The sequence below is a fragment of the Raphanus sativus genome, chromosome 8 (genome assembly GCF_000801105.2).
Source record: "Raphanus sativus cultivar WK10039 chromosome 8, ASM80110v3, whole genome shotgun sequence".
NCBI classification, from domain to species: domain Eukaryota; kingdom Viridiplantae; phylum Streptophyta; class Magnoliopsida; order Brassicales; family Brassicaceae; genus Raphanus; species Raphanus sativus.
The window spans coordinates 75,871-98,920 of record NC_079518.1 but is presented as its reverse complement, the minus strand read 5'-3'; the positions used below and the strand labels follow the sequence as shown (position 1 = coordinate 98,920).

Here is a 23,050-nt window from a genome sequence, read left to right as displayed (position 1 = left end):
AAAGTGGTGAGTGGTTTCAGAAATAAAACAAAAACTTAACAACACAAAAAAAATATTATAAAGAGGCTGAAAATGTGTGGGGGTATTGAGAGAAAGCCTGTTTGTTAAAAAGTAAAGCCCAATAGACTGAAAACCCTAGAGAAGAGATATATAAGTGTTTCTGCTACGGATAAGGGACTCTGTGCTCCGCCACAACAAGAAAGGGAGAAGAATGGTGGCTCTGAAGCTCCAGAAGCGGCTCGCCGCATCGGTGATGAAGTGCGGGAAGGGCAAAGTATGGCTCGATCCCAATGAATCCTCCGACATCTCCATGGCTAATTCCCGTATGCTTTCATTCTCTTCTCTTCATTTCGTTTGTGCTGTGCTGTGGTAGTAGACTAGGACTTGGATGTGATTCTCTAGTGTTAATCTTATTGGATCACTATACCTGTTCTCTGGTTTCTGTATATCATTAGATCTTTTGAGTAATGATATTGATTTGTTAAAATCTGAGGTTGCTTCTTTGTTGAAATCTCTGATGGTAGGGCAAAACATCAGGAAGCTGGTGAATGATGGTTTCATCATCAAGAAGCCAACGAAGATCCACTCTCGTTCCAGGGCTCGCCGTATGAAGATTGCCAAAATGAAGGGTCGTCACTCTGGTTATGGTAAGAGGAAGGGTACCCGTGAAGCTAGGTTGCCTACTAAGGTCCTCTGGATGCGTAGGATGCGTGTTCTCAGACGTCTCCTTAAGAAGTACAGAGAGTCTAAGAAGATTGACAAGCACATGTACCACGACATGTACATGCGTGTCAAGGGTAACGTCTTCAAGAACAAGCGTGTCTTGATGGAGAGCATCCACAAGTCCAAGGCCGAGAAGGCCAGAGAGAAGACTCTCTCTGATCAGTTTGAGGCTAAGAGGGCTAAGAACAAGGCTAGCCGTCAAAGGAAACATGCTAGGAGAGAAGAGCGTCTTGCTAAGGTACAAGCCTTTACTACTCCTTACTGTATTATGTTTTTTTTTCTTCCAAAAATTGAATTTGATCAAGTATCCTTGAACATGTGTAGGGTCCTGGAGGAGATGTTGCCCCTGCAACTGCACCACCAGCTGCTGCTGCTGCCGCTACTACTACCGCTCCAACTGAAACTGCAGCGTAAGTCTGATCTCATTGGTGGTTTAGTTTTGTCCCTAATTGTTGTTCATGTATTAATTCATATTTTGGTTCTTACTTGTGTAGGGTACCGAAGAAGAAGTCTAAGAAGTGAAGAGGAGGATAAAGTGATCAAGCTATATAGAGATCATCTCACTTACTTGACTTGAAAGAATCTTTTGAATGTTTTATGAAGTTGGGTTTGTTGAAATACTTTTTTTGTCGCAAAAAACATAAATTATGTCGGTTTATCTTTATGCTTTCAGATCGTTTAGCTTATCAGTGTTTCATGAAACGTACTTTTCAAAGCGTTGTGCTTTTATTGTTTTGTTTCTTATCAGTGTTGCAAAATATAAGACTATTATCGTTAAAACAGTTGAGTAAGTGTGTACGTTCAATCCTTTTAAATCTCAATCTTAGCGGCAACATTGCAACAGAAAACTTTATACGCCCCTAAGTTGTCTTCCCTCAATCTTGAACCTCTACGACATACGGACGTTCTAAGAAGTGGTAGGATGTTTCTGACGACTGGCTGTGCCAACTAAATTCTGAAAAGTTGTTAGTGAAAAAACCCTTTTGACAAAAGAGAAACAATGCTTAGCAGTAACTCGATTTTTACCCTTTAAACGTCTGTTATAAACAGGGAGACTGCAGATATTTGATGGTCATTCAAGTTTCAAAAAGAAAATGACAGATGAAACATCCATCGCCCACCGTGGGGCTCGAACCCACGACCACAAGGTTAAGAGCCTTGCGCTCTACCAACTGAGCTAGACGGGCTTGATTGGTTTTTATGTTGCATGATTAATAGTGACAGATTAATATATGATTAGGAAAAGTGTAAGCTAATCCTAGTACATACTTGGGCACCAAAACACTGAACAGTATCTAAACTATTAAACTTAATGAATCAATAATAAAGGAATTAGCAAAACCTAACTCTGTTTCAAACAACAAGTCAATATATTTATTTGAGGACGGATAATTCGAGACACAACCAAAATGGATAGAGGATAATACAACCAAGTTTCTTCAAAACCCCACTTAGTGATGATTGTAAGAATAATATAATGTTGAGACATGAAAGGCCGAAGATCGGTGGCATAAGATTAACGAAGCAGAGAAGAGACGAGGAAGGCGAGAGCAGTTGCGAAGCTTATAGAAGCTGAAACCTCCAGTGACGCTGCTGCTGCGGTGATAATGATCGGCGGTCTCGGTTTATTATGAACGCATTCGTTACAAACTAGCGGCTGCGGTGGTGGAAGCGGTAGTGGGCAGTGCGTACACGGCGGTGGTGGTGATGGAGGTGGCGGAGGAGGAGAAGGCGGTGGTGGTGAGGGTGGTGGAGGACAGAAAATCTCTAGTGGAGGCGGTGGAGGTGGTGGAAGAGGTGGAGGACAGAGAATCTCTATCGGCGGAGGTGGTGGAAGAGGTGGAGGACAGAGTATCTCTTGCGGAGGTGGTGGAGGTGGTGTCTGATCACATGGATTCTCACATTCTAAGCACATTTCACATGCAGTCTGCATTTCCTCTGTCATATTCAATGCAACAGACTGTGATATCAAAAGCAGAGTGAAGAAACAGAGTAACTCCATTCTTAGGGAGGAAGAGAGCATTTTTCTTTTTCTTTTACAGTGGTTGGAAGAAAGAAACAGAAACATGCATTGGCTTTTTAAAAAGACTTAAAAGACTTTCATTAAGAACCTTCAAAAGCAAAACACTTTGGAATCTGATGCGAATTAATTTTTACAGCTTTGATTTGAAGAACAAAAACCTTTTTTGGACCATGCAATAACTGTTACCCACAAGGGAAGAACCGATTCTCTTTTGATCTTAGTTCCTTTTTTCCAGCTTTGGAAGAACCATTGAAGCTAATAGAAAAATGTATATTTGAACACTTTTAGCATTTACTGCATCTTTAGTTTAGAACCACTCGTCTCTCATTTATCTCTCAAGACTCTAGAACCGAGGAAACGTTTCAGGATCGTTGTGCATTTCGTTTGAATATCATCGCAAGCTCTCTTTAACGACTCATCCGCGGTGTCAAGTTATGTTTTGAAGTTGCAGGGTTTTCATTGCCATGCTTTTATGTTCTATATTCCACTCTCATTGTTGACAAAACAAGTTACGCTCAGTTTTGTTATCCGGAGAACATTCACTCAGTCGGGTAAATTTCAATTTCACTTGGTGATATATAGAGTCTGTTATTTTTTAACAGTCTTTAGTTAAAAAAAGGATAAGCTAACTGTAGTAAGAAAGAAGGATGAATCCAATCGAGAGAAGTGATCTTCTCTTCGTCAACATCAAAAGGACTTTATTCTCTCTTGCCCTAGTCACTATACTGTTTATTCTATTTTGCCCCATCAATAAAATAGATTATATTTTTAATCTTATTTTATTAAAAACGTGAGAAAAAACAAAACTGCCCTTAATGAAATTTGATATTTACAGGATCCAACCTCTCTCTATTTGACCCGACTCATACGACCCGGATCCATGGGCATGACCCGCGTTGTCTCTCTCCTAAACCCTCTCTTTCTCCCAGTGTCTCTCTCCCAAACAGATCAAACCCTTCCCAAACGGACCAAATCGACAGTTTCTTCCCCAAATCGAAAAAAAAATCAATCTCTGGAAACCCTAGAACCCGCCCCCGATGATCTCGACGAAATTGACCGGAATCCACTGAAACCCAACGCAATCCACCGAAAACCACCACGTTTTCTCTTGTCCATCATCAGAATCACCTTTTTCTTCTGGCGTCAAGCTTCTTTTCATCCTCTTGTAACCTCTTCCATCACCATTCTCGGCGTGTAAAGGTAACATTTTTTCATACCTTTTTCATAGATTCAAATCGATTTGATGTCGGTTTCTTTGAAATATATGATGTATGGTTGTTTGGCTTAAAGAAATGAAGAAATTTTGAAGTGGGTTAAACCATTCAGCCATTTTCTTAATGATAACATCAATCATCGGTAGCATGAAGTATTTCCTCGCTTCCCGAAGAACACCATTGATAGATTCTGCTGCATTGGTTGTGTCAACATTGTATCTGTCTCCTTCAAAATAACATCTTGCCCATTTTCCCACTTCAACACTCTTTTCTAGATACTCGGCAGCAGAAGGATACTTTCTGGAAAAAGCATCATAGAGAACATCGAACTCAGCCACTGTATAAGCATATGCGCATTCTCTAAACTTGATTGCACAAACGTCTCTGTTGTTGAATACATGTCCTTTCACATTTTGAGACAAATGCCAGACACAATACCCATGTGCGGCCGTTGGGAACACCTCACGTATTGACTTGATCAAGCTCGCATTTCTATCCGAAAGAAACACCAATCCGTCTACATCTGATATCACTGACCTCAATTTATTCATAAACCACGTCCAGCTTTCATCTTTCTCACCATCAACTACACCAAATGCAATAGGGTAATGGTGGCGATCAGGATCTTGAGCCGTCGCAACAAGCAGAACTCCACCATAAACATGCTTAAGATGTGTTCCATCCACAATGATAACTTTCCTCATCGCTACGAACCCTTCTATGGAAGCTCCAAATGCGAAAAATAGATACTTAAATCTTTTTGCCGCATCTACTTCAACATAACTTACCGAATCAGGATTCTTCAACTTAAGCATGTGCATATAGGAGTGTATCATAGAAAAACTCTCTTCCGGAGTACCTCGCACTTCATTAGCAGCCAGCCTTTTTCCTCTCCATGCTGTGGCATATGATACCTTAACACCAACCTTGCGGGTAACCATACTGATCAGATCACTTGATCTTGGTGTGTCATATCTACCGGGATATTCTTCACCCAAAACAGATGCAACGACCTGTGGTGTGCCTCTCCTTCCATTTCTAAGGGTACTTGTAGTTACCACTGAGCATGTATGAGACTTGACGTAAGTTCTAACCGTCCAAAGATCTGAATTCTTAAGCTTTACTACACGCAAATACCACTTGCAACCTTCTTTGGCTCCTCGACATCTTGCCACAAATCTCCCAGTATCGGACTTAAGTGTGTCATACTCAAAACCATTCTTATGCGCACCCCTCTGAACTAGAACTTGCATGGCTGTCTTAGTTCTGAATTCTTGACCCTTAACCAAATCAAGACCATCATCCCATTCTTCTTCTACAACTGTTGTGGCTTCAACTCCCTCTCTTGCAGCTTCAACTTCCATTCCGACTTCTGTTCCTTCATACCCGTGCTCTAAATTCTCATGCAACTCAAAGTTTTCATGTTGTTCAGCTGTGTAAAGCGTGACCATGCCATCCATCTCATGATCATGATTTGTTCCATCTTGCTCATCTCCATCTTGCTCAGTCTCATCTTCCTCAGACTCATCTTCATCAGTTTCATCTTCCTCGGTATCAGTATCCTCTCCATCAGAAAGACCAACATAGCTTTCATCAGTTTCACCATCTCCTGAAAGCGGCAGACCACCATATGTATCATCCATGTCACTGCTAATCTCCACATGTAAAACACTTCTACATTTATCATGATTTACTTGCATGAGATAACCCAAAACGTCTTCATCACTCCAAATATATGATGGCTTGTTGGAATACAATACCAATGGAAAGTAACTAATCTTCACCATCCCATCTCCATTTGCCTTAATCTTTCTGCATATACACTCGACCAATTCAGAATATGTAACCTCTTCCACAGATTTTTTCATCACTAGAGTGTGAATTTGATCTTCTCCCGAGATCCACTTTATATCAGCCCCATCCTTGATGTAACTTCCTCCATAGTCAAAACATATGATTGGAATAGGAGACGCCATATAATTCCCTGAAAAGAAATAAAACTATGATTAGTTAACCATTTAAAGAATCTAAGTTATCCAAGATCGTTGGTACATAGTCGTTCCAGTAATACAAGTAATACACGTTTCACTTTAGTAGTACCAGTAGTTCCAGTAGTTCTTATAAAATTTTGCTTTTGTCTATTTAACACTTTTAACTGACCAAAAGGGTGTTATACAACCCACAGTACCGTTTACTACTACTGTAATGCATTATTTTGGTTTAAAACAGTGTTAAACAAGAACAAATATACAAAATCGCCCTTAACCATCCATTTTCATAACAAAATACCTAAAACCTCCATTTTTACCTAAAACTTTAGTTTTTCATCTTTTTAAGTATTTTTAATCAACTAATAACGTGTTACATAACCCAGATTATCGTCTAACACAAATTTCATGTTTTTTTCTTTCAAAACCGTGTTAAAAATAGAGAAAAATACAGATTTTTTTGAAATCTAATATTTTCATTTTTCTTTCAAAACTCTCACGAATTTTACAGCAATACTTTCATTTTTCGTTACACATAATACATAGAACATAAGTAGAATATTATTATGAAAATTTCGTTAAAAAAACGCATGATTTTACCTCAAAAAAAGATTCAAAATCGCCAATCTCAAGTGGAAGAGAAGAAGAAGTTCGATGGTGGTTGGGGAAAAGAGAAACTTGATGGGAGAAAGGAGACAGGAGGTACAGCTGTTGGAATGAGAGAGGTGGGTTGATGTGGGGTCGGCTGTTAGGTGGTTGGGTTTAAGGTTGGCTTTATGAGGGGAAGAGAAGCTGCGATTGATTTTTAAAAAAATATAGAAACCGCGTGGGACATGGAGGGACGTGGGGACCACTGAAAAAGGATAATAATAAAATATTTGAGAGTAATAAAGAGAAGGAAATTATAAGAAAAAAAACTGGGGTATATAGAATTTTGGTAGGGTAATGAGAATGAATTTTTTTCAACTAGGTCAAATTAGAATACTTTCCACATCAAAAGCTTTACGAGCTTGTTTCAGCTCTTCTTGCATTGCTAATAGTTCCCTACACCGGTTAAGTTTTTGGCAAATCCTGCACAAACCAAATAATAATAATTAAAAAAAGAACACCAGTCAGTCGTCATACATGATGATAGAATACAAAACACTGAGTAATTATTTTACCTTGCGGATTAGATATAAGAAGTCATCAACCAGTAGCCTTCCTCACTTTGAGCCAATCTCTTGAGCCTTATGTGTCTTTAACATTAAGAAAATAATAATAATAATAAAAACTTTCCAGGTCAGCAGAAGCCAATACATATTATTCAAGCTTCTATCTCTAAGTCAACTAGTTAGTAGTAATGCAGTAAAAAAATAAAAAAAAGACGAGAGGAACTCAATACCAAATCGGTGACGTATTCAACAACAATATCTTCAACAAGGGCGACAGTCTCTGGGAGAGGCTAAAAGACAGAGGAGGCATGAATCTTTGCATTAGTTTGCAGCTTGCACACCAAGATTTCAATAGATGTTGGCTAGATATGAATCGGCGTAGCACCTTATATTACTTGTAGAGGCAACTATATTATATATACGAGTGAGTGATAACACACGAGTGTGGAAGTCTACTCCATCGGCCGGAGCTACTGTTCACACAGCAGAAGTATTCTAGAGAGAAAGCAGAGAGATATCTAGAGAGGTTCACGCTACGGTGTTCTTTGGTAGTGCGGTGTTAAAGCTAAATAACTTAAAAATATATTCCTGTCATTTATGAAATGAAATACTAATAAATTTCCCATTAATAAATTTGTGAAAAGTCGGCAAAATTTCTGAACCACTGTCGACTACCCCATGCTTATCGGACCCGAGTGGGGTAACACATGTTGGATGGATAAGTGACGCATATTACACATAATGTATGTCAGTATGTGTAATGGTAAACAACCATGTTTCCAAAATTTGCCAAGAACTCTTCATTTTATATAGTTTCCTTCTTCTCTCAAAACAAAACCAAATATCAAAAAGAAAGAGAAAGAGAGACGATCGAAGTCATGTTTCCTTCTTCTTCATTTTATATATGCATATCCTTTGTCGCTAGTCTCCACACCATAGGACTCTTGAAACTGGTAGAAGAGACGATCAAAGTCATAGTGCATATATTTATATGTATATACATAGATTAATATTAAAAATATTCTAAAATATATATATATATATATATATATATATTCTAAATATCAGAGACAACATTTTTGTCGCATGCATGTGTGCATAAGTTAAAAAGAAAAAGAAAACAAATGTGCATCAGTTGATGACATCATCTAGATTTTGCATTTGAAGATACTTTAATTCATAACAAAACTAATGAAATCTATTATTTTTAATGTAAGTTTTACCTTTTTTTTATCAAAAAAGAATATTGTTTCACAGATGTATGGAGACCCAATAAACTATATGATCAGTCAAGTGTGTAGTGATATGTTATGATTTTGATGAGTTTTAAAGTCTTATTTTAATTCACTTTGGTCATTTAGATTGCATATTAGGTATATTTATTGCATTTGCATTCATAATTTCATAAAACAGGATTTAGATTGCACAAATGAAAGTTTAAGGTGAAATCAAAAGTTATTTCTGCAAATTAAGAAGTTTGGATTGAAAATAAAAACAATCAAAACTTTAAGGACCTATTTTAAAGATAACCAAGAGATCATTTAGCGATGTAAACAAGAAAATATAAAGCTATAAGAAATTAGTGCATCTAAAAAGATCATAAACTCATGTTACATACCACATAAAGTGAGTAAATTACACACCAATTGTTCTACATTTACCTTCTAGTTCTCATGATTGCAAAGTGTTCATCAACTGCACAAAATATGTAAATTTCTGATTTCTCTTCTCTTCACCTCCCTTTAGTGTGTCCCTCACAAAATATAAAAAAATAACTAAAGATTAGTAACACAGTGAGACCTAAATAAACTTATATGTAAACATCATACCTTCCATTTCAAGAGATTGTACGAGGGATAAACAATTATCCTAGCAGCAACACAACCATCTTTCAAATACTTACAAAGTTGAGCATTTAAAGCATCGGATTTGTCTTGATGCAAAATAGCTATTTGGATTGGCATACAACATAACATGTGCACACCTCAGTAGGAAAGAACCGAAAACATAGTATAAAGATTGTTAGAATTATATGATCAGAACGAGGAGCATCATCTAGGCTTTCAGTCAGTTTGCAATCTCTTTCAAGAAGAACACCATTGACTTTTAGCACTTTAGCAGCAAACGAGAGATCAACAATTAAAGTGCCATCCTTAGCTCGATAGTGCTTGGGCGTGTTGTTGATGAAATCCTGTATAGAAAGGTGGTCTTAACACAGAAGTTTCCTCTCTCTCTAGTTGATAAACGATTTTATTCTTATTCGCTTGTAAATTTTTCAGAGTTCTAAATCTTATGTGAAATAGCATTTTGCATTCCTAAAGTTCAGAGTGATAAATTGAAGTGGGATATCAGAAGAATCCAAAATTCAATAATAAAAGCTTTTTCTTTTAATAAGGAAACAATGGAAAAAAAGGATGGATAGTTTGTGTCTGAATCCCGGCGTAATTCCAGCGATCAAAGCGGTTGGAAGCGGTGGAGTTGTAGAAGTGAGAGCAACTGCATCACAAAAAAGGAGGATATCTTTTGGGTTCTCTTTCAAACACCCCTTTTGGTCGCGCGGTGGTGGACTCTATGTGGCTTGGCTTTGGATGAAGCTGTGTTGGTGGACTCTGGTGATTCCAGAAAGCCAATGGCGGAGGAGACGTCGGTGGTGGAAATGGAGACGGAGAGACGAAATGGGAGCTGGATTTTGAAGATCTTGGATGTGCACTCTATGTCAAACAAGTTATTGCTGACGATTTGCAATCTACTATCTCCTCTCCTTGTGATTGGTTTATATGCGATGATGATCAAACTCTCACCAGATTCGTTGTCATTCAGGTAAGACAAGAGACACTTCAAATCCACAAGTTTTTCTAGATTTCATTCTCTTATGCTGTTATCAAATGTGCTTGTTGTAGGGATCAGAATCTCTAGCTTCTTGGCAAGCAAACCTACTCTTTGAGCCAATTGAATTTGAGGAACTCGGTGCGATTGTTCACAGATGAATATACGAAGCTGCTAAAGGAATGTATCAACAAATGCTACCTGATGTTCAAGCCCACATCAAAGCCCATGGAAACAGAGCTAAGTTCCGTTTCACCGGTCATTCATTAGGCGGAAGCTTATCTTTATTACTAAACCTCATGTTTACTGGTTCGAGGTGAAGTACCTGCTTCTTCTTTACTCCCTGTTATAACATTTGGCGCGCCTTTTGTACTATGTGGAGGCGACCATCTACTTGAAAAGCTAGGATTGCCTAAAAGCCATGTTCAGGCCATCATAATGCACCGTGAGCTTTTTCTTGTAACTACCCTTACCATGTAGCTGAGCTTCTCAAAGCTGTTAACGGCAAATTCCGTAGCCATCCTTGGGGACTGCCATAGGCAACGGAGAGATCAACGGTCATAAACTAATGTTACCTACCACATAAAAGTGAGTAAATTACAGACCAATTGTTCTACATTTACCTTCTAGTTCTCATGATTGCAAAGTGTTCATCAACTGCACAAAATATGCATAAATTTTTGATTTCTCATCTCTTCACCTCCCTTTAGTGTGTTTCTCACAAAATATAAAAAAATAACTAAAGATTAGTAACACAGTGAGACCTAAATAAACTTATATGTAAACATCATACCTTCCATTTCAAGAGATTGTACGAGGGATAAACAATTATCCTAGCAGCAAAATAACCACCCTTCAAATACTTATAAAGTTGAGCATTTAAAGCATCGGTCAGTTTGCAATCTCTTTCAAGAAGAACACCATTAACTTTTAGCACTTTAGCAGCAAACGAGAGATCATCATTTAAAGTGCCATCCTTAGCTCAATAGTGCTTTGGCGTGTTGTTGATGAAATCCTGAATAGAAAGGTGCTCTTAACACAGAAGTTTCTTCTCTCTCCGGTTGATAAACGATTTTATTCTTATTCGCTTGTAAATTTTTCAGAGTTCTAAATCTTATGAGAAATAACATTTTGCATTCCTAAAGTTCAGAGTGATGAATTGAAGTGGGATATCAGAAGAATCCAAAATTCAATAAAAGCTTTTTCTTTTAATAAGGAAACAATGGAAAAAATGATGAATAGTTTGTGTCTGAATCCCGGCGCAATTCCAGTGATCAAAGCGGTTGGAAGCAGTGGAGTTGTAGAAGTGAGAGCAACCGCATCGCAAAAAAGGAGGATAGCTTTTGGGTTCTCTTTCAAACACCCCTTTTGGTCGCGCGGTGGTGGACTCTATGTGGCTTGGCTTTGGATGAAGATGTGTTGGTAGACTTTGGTGATTCGAGAAAGCCAATGATGGAAATGGAGACGGAGAGACGAAATGGGAGCTGGATTTTGAAGATCTTGGATGTGCACTCTATGTCAAACAAGTTATTGCTGACGATTTGCAATCTACCATCTCCTCTCCTTGTGATTGGTTTATATGCGATGATGATCAAACTCTTACCTGATTCGTTGTCATTCAGGTAAGACAAGAGACACTTCAAATCCTCAGGTTTTTCTAGATTTCATTCTCTTATGCTTTTATCAAATGTGCGTGTTGTAGGGATCAGAATCTCTAGCTTCTTGGCAAGCAAACCTACTCTTTGAGCCAATTGAATTTGAGGAACTCGGTGCGATTGTTCAGAGATGAATATACGAAGCTGCTAAAGGAATGTATCAACAAATGCTACCTGATGTTCAAGCCCACATCAAAGCCCATGGAAACAGAGCTAAGTTCCGTTTCACCGGTCATTCATTAGGCGGAAGCTTATCTTTATTACTAAACCTCATGTTTACTGGTTCGAGGTGAAGTACCTGCTTCTTCTTTACTCCCTGTTATAACATTTGGCGCGCCTTTTGTACTATGTGGAGGCGACCATCTACTTGAAAATCTAGGATTGCCTAAAAGCCATGTTCAGGCCATCATAATGCACCGTGAGCTTTTTCTTGTAACTACCCTTACCATGTAGCTGAGCTTCTCAAAGCTGTTAACGGCAAATTCCATAGCCATCCTTGTCTTAACAAGCAGAGTGTGTTGTACTCTCCCATGGGAGAGCTTCTTATCCTTCAACCTGATGAGTCCTTCTCTCCAGGACACCATCTTCTTCCTCTATGGAATGGTTTATATTTTCTAACTGAATCGCTGGATGATGAGGAGGAACAACGGTTAAGAGCTGCGGAAACGGTTTTCTTGAACACGCCGCATCCTCTCGATATCCTTAGCGACAGGGTCGGCTTACGGGTCGACCGGAACTATACAAAGGGACCATGACATGAACTCTGTATCTGAAAGCGGTTAGGAGTGTGATAAGAAAAGAAGTGAGTCAGATAAGGAGGTTGAAGAGGGAGCATCGTCGGAGTCTCTGGTGGCCTATTCTGGTGGCTAGAGAAAGCGGAAGGACCTTGGGGACTGCCATAGGCAACAGTGAGATCAACGGTCAGGATTTCTCAGGGATGATGATGACAGGAAGAAAGTCGTTGCAGAGGTTTAGCCGCCTTGTGGCGTCTCAGCATATGCCTTTGATCGTTGTTTTGTTATTTCCGGTTAAGTTGCTGTTCCTTGAGGCTTTCAACGTCCTTAGTTTCCGTTGAAATGTTTTTCTTTATTTTGGCGAGTTAAGGTCGTCTGATCATATACCGGTTTAGACCGGTTTAGATCATTCTTTATTCATTTCATATTTGTTTTGTTGGAGTTATGCAGTAAATGGAATATAAGGGTATCGAAAGGACGAGAGTCCTGACTAATGTCATGCACACAAAGTAGCAACTTTAATTCTAACCCATCTATTTTGTGTCCCACCAATGAACATTTACAGTTTCTTGTTTCTTTTATGCTGCAAGCTCTGATGATCAAAGAATCACAATCACGAATAAGAAAATGTTAAAGATCTGACTCGTGTATGTCTGCCCACCACCAAACATCACAACGATCTAATCAAATCACCACCACCCTTGCTTTATAATGAACCCAACATCATTAGAAAGTTTTCAAGAACCTAAAATTGCAGACTTAGTAAGAAGAGAGAGATAATGGTGGGTGAGAGTGAAAAAGTGATTGTTGATGAAGTCGAAACGAAAGCAGACGCTTATAGATCTGCGTACGTGATCCATTTCTTGTTGGGTGCTGGTAGTTTAATACCATGGAACGCTTTGATCACTGCCGTTGATTACTTTGGCTACTTGTATCCCGACAAGCATGTGGAGAAGACTTTCACCGTGGCTTACATGAGTTGCTCGGTCCTTGTTCTGGTTTTGATGATGACTTGGAACACAAGGTTGAGCCATAGAGTGAGAATGAACTTGGGTTTTTCCATGTTCATCATCTCCATGATGGCTTCGCCAATCATAGATTGGGTTTGGAAAGGTGAAAAGAATGAGAGTATCTCTTATATCTTGATGGTTGGATCAGTCGTGCTCTGTGGTTTAGCTGATGGATTGGTCGGAGGAAGTCTGATCGGTTCAGCCGGAAAGCTTCCTAGACAGTACATGCAAGCAATTTTTGCCGGGACTGCCTCTTCAGGTAAACCTCTTTTAATTCCATTTAAATTTTGGCATAATACTCTTATTAAGTACTTGATTCTGACCAACATATATACTATTTTAAGGCTACTTTAAAAAAATAATAATAGTTGTATATATTTGGCCATTGTTTTGTTGTTCGTAATTATTTAGAAAATGTTCAATATATAAATATTTTTTAAACCTGTTCAAAAAATAAAATACAAAAAAAATATAAACAAATAGCCTCAAAATAACAAAAGCTGCACTAAAGTCAATCTTATTATATTATATGTTTTTCTCTGTTTTTGGTTAGGTATTCTCGTCTCGGTCCTTAGGATTACGACTAAAGCTTCGCTGCCACAGACACTGCAGGGGCTGCGAACCAGTGCCCATCGCTACTTCATAGTGAGCTCCAGCATCCTACTATGCTGCCTCCTTTGCTGTAACGTGCTATACAAGCTACCAGTGATGCAGCAACACCTTAGTCTTCAGCAACCTTTGTATTCGAATCTAAAAGTATGGATGGTTGGGAGGAAGATCAAATGGCCAGCCTCGGGTGTTCTAATCATCTATACTGTTACCTTATCGATATTTCCAGGATTTCTGGCTGAGAATCTGAAGTCCCAACTTCTCCAGAGTTGGTATCCTATTTTGCTCATCACAGTCTACAACATCTCTGATTTCGTTGGAAAGTCACTCACCGCCCTCTATCTATGGCAGAATATAAAATCTGCTACTTGGGCTTGTATCCTTAGGCTTCTCTTTTATCCCCTCTTCTCTGCGTGTCTACGTGGGCCGCATTGGCTTAGAACAGAAGTGCCAGTGGTTGTTCTGACGTTCATGCTAGGCCTCACCAACGGCTATCTCACTAGTGTCCTCATGATCATGGCTCCCAAAACAGTCCACGCATCAGAAGCAGAACTTGCGGCAGTCTTCATGGTTGTTTTTCTAGGAATAGGTCTTGTTTGTGGCTCAGTTCTTGGCTGGGTCTGGCTCATCTGAATCTGAACTTCTTATTGTCTGCATCCAAATGTTCATTGTAAAATCATAAATGACTGTTTTCCAACTTTTATATACTATAATAATTTTCAAAATATCATATATATTAAAAATAAATATGATTACAAACCCCTGCATAAGTTTATTATTACAAAATGTACATTCTTTATAACTCTTTACAAATACATAATACAGCACCTTAAAATACATATTGACTGCTTTATATGGTTTTTCTACTACGAAACTTTTAGTAAACAAGTTTTATAGTTGTCAAAAACTCAATATAGGTAAATACAAGTAAGTGTGTTACAAAAAAAAAGTAATACAAGTAAGTAAATTAATCAAGTAAGTAAATGAATTTACAAGTCATCTGTAATATTGATCTGAACAGGCAAAACAAATTACAGCAGTGGAAAATAATCTTACAAGATTTAGTAAAATGATTATTGGAAAATTCTTATCACAGCTTACAAGAATATAAATATTATGTTATCCAAATAAAACAAAGACAACTGAAAGGGAAAGTTGTCAACTCATCACGAAGACCTTTTTGAGTTGGACTCTCTCTCTCTCTCTCTCACTCATATGTTGTTGTTCTTCTTTTGAGAGAAAACAAGAAACAGAGTAAAACATTCGAAAAAGCAGAGCTTATAGCGCCTTACCGCTAAACTCAAACGCAGAGATGGGAGAGGTGATAATATTCATCGAAGATAGAGATTTAAAATCGAATTGCTCACGTTGCAGAATCTGTCACGAAGAAGAAGCCGAGAGCTACTTTGAAGCTCCTTGTTCTTGCTCAGGAACCCTCAAGGTATCGAATCATCAACATGTCAATTTTGAAATCAGCTCATCTTTATCGCAAAACTATTGTCAGTATGAAAAATATGATTTGTTTCGGTTGTATGGATCAGTTCGCGCACCGAGATTGCATACAACGATGGTGCCATGAGAAAGGAAACACCATTTGTGAAATTTGTCTCCAGGTTTGATCAGTTCTCATCGAAATATCTTTTTTAATTAGATCAATAAGTTCGGGAACGATTTGATTCTTTGATTTTTAAATAATTTGTTTTCATCTTGTCTCTTTTGAGAAATTGAACTCTATCTCATTGTTTGTTTATTCTACGACAATTACGTGTTTCAAAGATATACTCCTTCGTGTCGTGTCGCGTAATCTTTTATTGCATTATCAGAAAGAAAAATATTCGAGTTTCTTTAAAATATCGTAATCAATGAGCCAATGCCATCCTGTTAATCATATCTTATTCGAGTTATTTTATTTACTTAATCTATAAATCAATGAGTTTGGGACAAATATGGTAACTTGATCCATTGTTTTATGGGACCCATAAAACTTTGGTGCCCGTATTTATTTTCTAATTATGGCTGGATAACTAGGAATTTCTTGAGAAAAGATTTTAAAGTGTTTATTTTTTAATAAAAAGCATCAGATTCTCCAATCCGGTGATGTTAATTTGTTAGATCTCAGTATTTTCGGTCTAATAAGTGTTCGCTTTAGTCTCAGGTTTTAGAAATTTACTATATTACTAAATTTTGATATGCGTTTTTAAAGCTTTTGATCTGTTTTTTTAATTAAAATTAAGTTAGGAGAGTTTAAAACTGGTTAATTATTGTGTGTTTTACAAAATTTTAATCTAATTACCAGTGTTTTGAAAAATGGATTGGACTGGCCAGTCGAACTAGTTGAAGTGTGACTTGTTTTTCTAACCGGTTTCGAGTTGTGTTAAAACTGGGATTGAGTTAAACTAATAAATCAAATAAAAACTAACAAACTCGTTAAAATTAGTAACCCGATTCGATATTAAAATCTCGTTTTTCAAATTCAAGTTGAAAACAAAAACTGCAAATCTAATTTTTTTTTGAAAAAATCATATTGTTTTCTAATATTTTCGATCATATTTTATATTATCGGGTTTTCAAAACATTGCTAATTACGTGTATTGATTGTATTTGTAAGTTGTCTAGCTCTTGCATATAAAAACGTAAGGTATAGATTTGGGATGGAACCGAGTTTTTATGAGTTTTTTGAGGAACATATAATCATTTATTAAATAAATTGCAGCATATCATTTTATAAATGACTTTTGCATTAACATTAGTAACTTAAGCAGTTTTAGAAATCATAAATACAAAAATTAATAGTGTGTCCTTTTGGTGAAAATATATTAAAATGAGTTCTTCAAAAAAATAATATTAAAATGATTCTATCAAAGGTCTAAAGTTTAGAATTTTATTATGACAATTTGTCATAAATAAAGAAGATTTTGTGTACAATTAAATCATGTTATCGATTTTTTTGGAATTAAATCTTCAACTTTACGATAAATAAAACTGAACCAACTTTTAGTTAGATTTTCTAATTGGTTTGCTTGGAGTGTTTTTTTTAACAAGATCGGTTTAACAGAATATGTATTTCTGTTAATGCAGTTAGAGTTTACATTATAAAATTATATAGTTGTATTGCAGGAGTACAAACCTGGATATACCACAATTTCAAAACCATCTCGTTTAATTGAAGCAGCAGTAACAATCAGGTAATTAGTTTTCTCAAAATTAAACTAAAATTTTGGATTAAGCTTCAAATATTATAGTTAAATTTTAGGTTTGAAATTATTCCAGTTATTTAAATCATTACACTTATTTAAATCATTCACAAGCAGAGTGATAGATTAAATTTTATATTCCTATGATCGAAAACTAATTAACTGTTCATTTGTTTAATTTGCATAGAGTGAGGAGACAAAATGGAGGAAGAAGAAATAGAAGACTAGTGGATAGAACTGAATCAGATTTTCAAGAATGCAACTCTGATGCTAGCAGAGGCACTTCTTGTTGTCGCTACTTTACTCTCCTTGTAAGTACTAGTTACCTTTTACGTAATATGATGAGTTCAGTACTAATTAGACATAGAGTTATAGACTTTAGAAATGATTAGTTAAAGTAAAATATGAAATTATACGAAATACTTTTGGTTTTGTGAGGTCTAAATCAGAGATGTGAATTACTACTATTGACTAAACATGACCTTTAAGATTTGCATGATTGTTAACCACATATAAAAAGACATCCACTAGGCTATCGTTTTCTATACGTAACTCTAACAATAAGTTGGTGAAACGAGTGTCTGATAATTTTAACCTGAAAAAAGACTGTTTTATAAATGCATAAATGATAACAAACGGTACTAGTATATTCAAAAAAAAAATCATATTTTTCTGTTTTGAAAGTAACCTATATCAATGGCTTTTACCAAAATAAGTTTTCTTTTACCGTTTGTCACCATCGATTGTATTTTTGAAACAACTTATTAATAAGGTTTTAACCACGCTGTATGCATGCACCTTCTGAAAGATGATTTAATTAAAAAAAAAGGATTAGCGATATAGTCAGGCTTCGTGACAAAATATAGACACTATATAAGGTTTGGTGAGTTTTTTGGTCGACCAAGAACGTTTTTTTTTTTTTTTTTTTTTGGTAAAATGTTAAATATTATACCAATTTTCAGTTTGTGACAGAGGTTACAAAGACACTACTAGTAGCAGAATACAAAAAACGAAACTAAACACACTAGCTAACAACAAAAGCAACCTTGAAAAGAAAACCAAGCAGAGAAACTGTCCTAGAAGCTAGCTAAACAGCGAGACAAGCCAGGACCAAACGAGAGGGAAAGGCTGGAGGAGAAGGAGGCGGTTGCCGCGAGCTACCGAGAGATAGGCGCCCTCAAACCTAGAAGCTACGGGTCCCCTGCAGCTTCCGACAACTCAACCCAACACAAACCAACCGAAGAATCCAAGCACGGACCAAACCACCAAACCAGACAAACGCATCTCCGACGGCACGAGAGATAACCTCCACACGACGATGCCGATGCCGTCGTTCGACCAAGAACGTTACGTATAAGCTTTCAACAAAGAGAACCCTTTGGTCTCACCTAACCAAGAAAAAACCTTTTATTCTTTTGGAACCCACAGAATGTCTGTTATGGTTCAGAGTTGTTTAGTGGTCACATTGCCCATGATGTCGTGTCGTTTCATATATACTCTAACGCGTTTGCTACAGCTATGCATGCCCAAAAATAAACCGAACCAATTTTATATTGATTAAATATCATATCATAAAATATCTATATTCTTGTGGAACCTCTTTTATTACGGCGTGACATTGGAACTAAAATATGATTACTAGTATTATTTTTGCAGTTCTCGGTGGCTTTGTTGATAAAGCATGCGTTAGATGTGGTTTATGGAGCCAACGAGTATCCCTTTACGATTTTCACGGTAAAATGATTTTCATTTTATCTTTGATTTTACAGATGATTGGCTAAAATTGATATTATCAGTAGAATTACAATATAGTTTTGTACTAATTAAAATTATTAATTGGATGGGAAAATCAATGGCAGGTATTCGCATTGAAGGCCATTGGTATACTATTGCCAATGCTCGTTATCATTCGGACTGTCGCAGCTATTCACAGCAGTCTCCGACACCAATTTCTCGTAAGCTCCCAAAAATATTTTCCACTTCTTATAGTTATCATCATCTTTATTATTCTAAAGTTATCTATATTTCAGAGTTGGTTTAGTTTGGTCTAACATTTAACCAAAACATGAATAAATTAATAAATAATGGTAACACTACTCTGCTTGTAACAATAAGGAGTTGGACTTCTGTGTCTCTATGGTAACTTTTTGTTGTTGGGACTTTAATAGGAATCTGAAGAAGATGCGTTGACCTCTGAAGAAGATGATTATGGTTTGGAGGAGGAAGAGCAACAACAACATTTGGCTTAATTTTTTTCTCTCTTCAAACCTTGTCATTTTTTTGGAAACAATCATATTTAAAAATAGGGATCTTTGACCACAAGCAAATGTAAATTATGTTAAGAATCATAAGAGAGCTTTAATCAAAGACCCACCATATATATACAACAAGATTAGAGGCTAAAATATATTTCTTACCTCCATCCCACGTATACAAGAGCTGGATGCGACTTTTTACTGCAAAAATAGAGACGACAGGTGGAGAGATGGACGGTAGTGATCTGATGGTGATTTTAAAGATTGTGAAAGACATAATTACCCTTTTCCAGTTAAAACAAAAAATAAAGTGTGGCTGCTGGGATTCGAGCCCAGGTCTCCACGGCCACAACGTGGAATTCTTACCACTAAACTACAGCCACTTTGTTGGCTTATAGAACCTATTACATTTACTAATCCGGACATTTGTTTCCTTGCGCAAAAATGGATGAGTAGACATGATCCAGCTCATTTTTCCTTGTATTCTGAAGACAAAATAAGTATGGAAGATGAATAGAACGATCCGGCAGATGTAGAGATAGGCATGCAAAACGGTGCATTCTGGTTTCAGGAACAGATTGTGAATTAGAGTGGAGACGATAGTGAGAGACAAGATTGTGTATAAGCCTCCGACATTGGCATGGTGAAGGAAGAAGGATTACACGGTGGTATGAAACTAGAATATTGATACAACGAGATTAAAAAGGGCCAAAACAATGCTTAAACTTTACTTTATTCTTCATAAATAAATGTATCACAGCTACAATTGATTTAGATCCCAAACAAATTTGATTTCCATCAGTTCATAAAAGGCCCACCCACTAAAAGTGCTAAGCTGGAGTATTACCTTGAGGCCGTTAAGCTGTTGCAAGTGGCTGAAGAGCTTTAAGATGGTTCATGATGACACCATCGATAAGTCCATAATCTTGAGCCTCTTTAGCACTCATGAAGAAATCACGGTCAGTGTCTTGGTTGATCTTGTCGAGGCTTTGACCAGTCTGGTAAGCGAGGTAACCGTTTAGGTTAGCCTTGTGGTGCAGCATTTCATTCGCCTGCTCTCAGACAGCATGAATTAGACGGGTTAGGTTTGAACAAAACAAAATAGATAATCAAGAGAGACAGAGTCTAAGTGTGGAAGGAGAAAGACCTGAATGTCGATATCAGTCTGGCCACCTTGAGCTCCACCAAGCGGCTCATGGATCATTATCCTTGAGTTTGGTAGACTGTATCTTTTTCCTGCAGATATATATATGAAAACAAGAAAGCTAAGATTGCTTAGAGGAAATTGAGAAGAAAAAGCGGTTTAATAAGAATGAAAACTACCTTTGGTTCCAGCACTAAGCAGAAAAGCTCCCATACTGTTTAACAAACACACAGACACAGAAGAGAAGAGAAGAGGAGATTGTTTTGCATAAATCATAAATGATAATTTGGTCAACATTAAGAAGATACAGATAAGCAGCGTGAACAAGAAAACTATCAGCAAAGACACTGAAAAGATAAAAGCATAAATGAAAGAGGATGGTACCTAGCAGCAAGACCAACACAAACAGTGGAGACATGAGGTCGGATATGCCTCATGGTATCGAATATAGCCATGCCTACGGGGAGAAAGCAAGAGTGATTAACACTACTGAGAAACGAAGAAAAGAGAAACTTAAAACTGAAAGAAAAAAAAGTGATATGAATTAACCAGCAGTAACAGATCCACCAGGAGAATTCACAGACATGACAATATCCTGTCCAATAATAAGGAAGCAAGCAAAGCAGTATGAGAAACCTAAGCAAAACAAAAAAAAAAAATTAACATTATGAATTAAGACATGAAATTTGGAGTAGTAAGAAAGATGTGACCTTAGTAGGATCAAGGGCATCAAGGTAGAGAAGCTGAGCTTCCTATGTATCAACTTCCTCCTGGAGGCCCCCTTCTCTCTCTAATTTGATATATCTGTCTTGGTTTCGGGTCCGGTTTTTACCCGGTGGGGCGTGTCCATTTCAGGCCCGATAGTACTACACGCAAACGCATTTTGTTTCTTTTTTAGCCTTCGCTACAAAACGCGATTGTCACGGTCCTTCTTTTCAACAAAATATTTGTTTACAAAAATTAGTCTAAAAAATGCCTTAAATCCATATCCACATTCAATTTTTGTGTCCATTCATTGACTGACTAATAGATATGATGTTATCTACGTGAGATTATCTTGTGATTCACTTCACACTTAATAATATACAACTACTTCAGGAAAAATCAAATTTAAGATATTAGGCTCTATATACACAGAATATGTCATAATTAGCTAAATACCTCTTACACTGTTGATTTTTTTAAAACCCAAAATTATCCCTGCCCAAACTATCATCTCCTTTTCTCTTTTTCTCTCTCCTGACTCTTCTTCCACATCGCTCCCCAGACAATAACATTTTTTCCTTTTCCCTCTTTCTTGTTTCTCCTAAAAATCTATAATTTTTTTTTCTGTTTCTACTATGAATTCTTTATTTTTTTTTCTATTTTTACTGATGAGAATCCATTTTCAACTAAGTATATTTCTTTCAACACAACATTTGACTTCAACTGCTACAAAATCATCTGAACAAGTTCATCTACCGTAATCTCTTTGTCGACTTGCTGGATGTTGACCACAATCATCTGAACGAGTTCATCTTTCATCTTTGCTTAGTTGTTAAAGCTTTTGTTAAAGTTCTTTGCTACAAATTAGCTATGGTGATATGATACAGGCTGTAAATTTCTATAGAATATATTACCATTAGCTGATACATGTTTGGTTAGATGTTACAAAATATGTTTTCGTTTTAAAAATATGTGAAACGATGCTAAAACTAACTAGTGATAATTGATAAGTGGTTTATTAGATGCTACAAAAAATATTACCTTACTAAATTTATCATTATCTATTCTAACTTTATTCTTAGCGGTTAATCATTACTATATCATATAAAAACTAATAAAATACATCTGACTTTATGTTTTATATGGAAAATATCATTAATAGATTAAAAGCATTCCTTTTGTTTATTAGCTGATACGTATTTTCTTAACTGTTACGGATTATCTGTTCGATTTTAAAACAGTTGGTAAGATGTTAAAAGTATATATTGTTAGCTGATACATGATTTCTTAAATGTTACAAAGTAAGTTATCAGTCTAACTACAGCATTATCTGTTTAACTTATATATTATTAAGGTTAACCATAGTTGTATCATATATTAACAAAAAATAACATCTAAGATAATATTGTATATGGTAAATAATAACATATAAGATTAAAGTCATTGTTTTTGTTATATTGTAAGTATATGTTTCTAATAGAAAATTTATCCGCTAACAATTCTTATAATATATTACGCTAACTCTTAACGTCAAACATCCTTTATTAACACACAATAAAATATGCATGAGTTCTTTACTGTGTTTCTTCTCCTCTGCAGATTCGTGATTCCTTCAACTCTGATTCAAGGGATATTCTCAAATCTGGACAAAATCTTTCTGTGCAGTTGAGATTGAAAGATTGTCAAGCTTTTTGGGAGATCTGGTTTTATCTGAGTCTATGGGTTTACAACATCAATCTAATTGATTTGATGGTGAAAAATATGAGATGAAGAGGAAAGATTAGTGTAGCTTTGTTGTGGAATTGGAGGAATCGAT

The 23,050-nt window shown here is 36.6% G+C and overlaps 6 protein-coding genes, 2 non-coding genes and 1 pseudogene across 9 annotated transcripts; 4 read left to right on the top strand and 5 right to left on the bottom strand.

The window, feature by feature from the left end:
- Positions 1-164: 164 nt before the first annotated feature.
- On the top strand, positions 165-1,505 carry LOC108818906 (60S ribosomal protein L19-1). The gene is made up of 4 exons (XM_018591859.2): positions 165-323; positions 525-961; positions 1,048-1,133; positions 1,218-1,505. The coding sequence occupies exons 1-4, from the start codon at positions 212-214 to the stop codon at positions 1,243-1,245; spliced, it is 663 nt and encodes a 220-aa protein (XP_018447361.1). The 5' UTR covers positions 165-211; the 3' UTR covers positions 1,246-1,505.
- Positions 1,506-1,837: 332 nt separating this feature from the next.
- Positions 1,838-1,910, bottom strand: TRNAK-CUU (transfer RNA lysine (anticodon CUU)). The gene has a single exon. It is a non-coding gene; the product is annotated as a tRNA-Lys (tRNA).
- A 164-nt stretch (positions 1,911-2,074) lies between these two features.
- LOC108820769 (uncharacterized) lies at positions 2,075-2,796 on the bottom strand. Its single transcript, XM_018593776.2, has one exon. It carries the CDS (start codon positions 2,789-2,791, stop codon positions 2,240-2,242), a length of 552 nt encoding a protein of 183 aa, XP_018449278.2. The 5' UTR covers positions 2,792-2,796; the 3' UTR covers positions 2,075-2,239.
- A 660-nt stretch (positions 2,797-3,456) lies between these two features.
- Positions 3,457-7,994, bottom strand: LOC108819619 (protein FAR1-RELATED SEQUENCE 5-like). 2 transcript variants are annotated; one of them, XM_056992669.1, is made up of 5 exons: positions 7,488-7,994; positions 7,333-7,392; positions 7,112-7,186; positions 6,549-7,019; positions 3,457-5,944 (listed from the first exon to the last, which is right to left on the bottom strand). In XM_056992669.1, exon 5 carries the CDS (start codon positions 5,934-5,936, stop codon positions 3,969-3,971), a length of 1,968 nt encoding a protein of 655 aa, XP_056848649.1. In that variant the 5' UTR covers positions 5,937-5,944; positions 6,549-7,019; positions 7,112-7,186; positions 7,333-7,392; positions 7,488-7,994; the 3' UTR covers positions 3,457-3,968. The 2 variants fall into 2 exon arrangements, with proteins under 2 accessions (XP_056848649.1, XP_056848648.1); XM_056992668.1 differs by having other exon boundaries at positions 7,333-7,993.
- A 1,522-nt stretch (positions 7,995-9,516) lies between these two features.
- Positions 9,517-12,837, top strand: LOC108821279 (phospholipase A1 PLIP2, chloroplastic-like; annotated as a pseudogene).
- Positions 12,838-12,961: 124 nt separating this feature from the next.
- Positions 12,962-14,612, top strand: LOC108819268 (equilibrative nucleotide transporter 8). The gene is made up of 2 exons (XM_018592270.2): positions 12,962-13,586; positions 13,881-14,612. Exons 1-2 carry the CDS (start codon positions 13,097-13,099, stop codon positions 14,567-14,569), a joined length of 1,179 nt encoding a protein of 392 aa, XP_018447772.1. The 5' UTR covers positions 12,962-13,096; the 3' UTR covers positions 14,570-14,612.
- Positions 14,613-15,241: 629 nt separating this feature from the next.
- Positions 15,242-19,508, top strand: LOC108819269 (uncharacterized). Its single transcript, XM_018592271.2, has 7 exons — positions 15,242-15,377; positions 15,478-15,549; positions 17,054-17,121; positions 17,318-17,441; positions 18,787-18,864; positions 18,990-19,085; positions 19,299-19,508. Exons 1-7 carry the CDS (start codon positions 15,249-15,251, stop codon positions 19,377-19,379), a joined length of 648 nt encoding a protein of 215 aa, XP_018447773.1. The 5' UTR covers positions 15,242-15,248; the 3' UTR covers positions 19,380-19,508.
- Positions 19,509-19,696: 188 nt separating this feature from the next.
- Positions 19,697-19,768, bottom strand: TRNAH-GUG (transfer RNA histidin (anticodon GUG)). Its single transcript has one exon. It is a non-coding gene; the product is annotated as a tRNA-His (tRNA).
- A 334-nt stretch (positions 19,769-20,102) lies between these two features.
- Positions 20,103-21,379, bottom strand: LOC108819618 (ATP-dependent Clp protease proteolytic subunit 5, chloroplastic). The gene is made up of 7 exons (XM_056992301.1): positions 21,362-21,379; positions 21,240-21,281; positions 21,079-21,124; positions 20,914-20,986; positions 20,709-20,743; positions 20,533-20,621; positions 20,103-20,437 (listed from the first exon to the last, which is right to left on the bottom strand). The coding sequence occupies exons 1-7, from the start codon at positions 21,377-21,379 to the stop codon at positions 20,243-20,245; spliced, it is 498 nt and encodes a 165-aa protein (XP_056848281.1). The 3' UTR covers positions 20,103-20,242.
- Between the last annotated feature and the right edge of the window lie 1,671 nt (positions 21,380-23,050).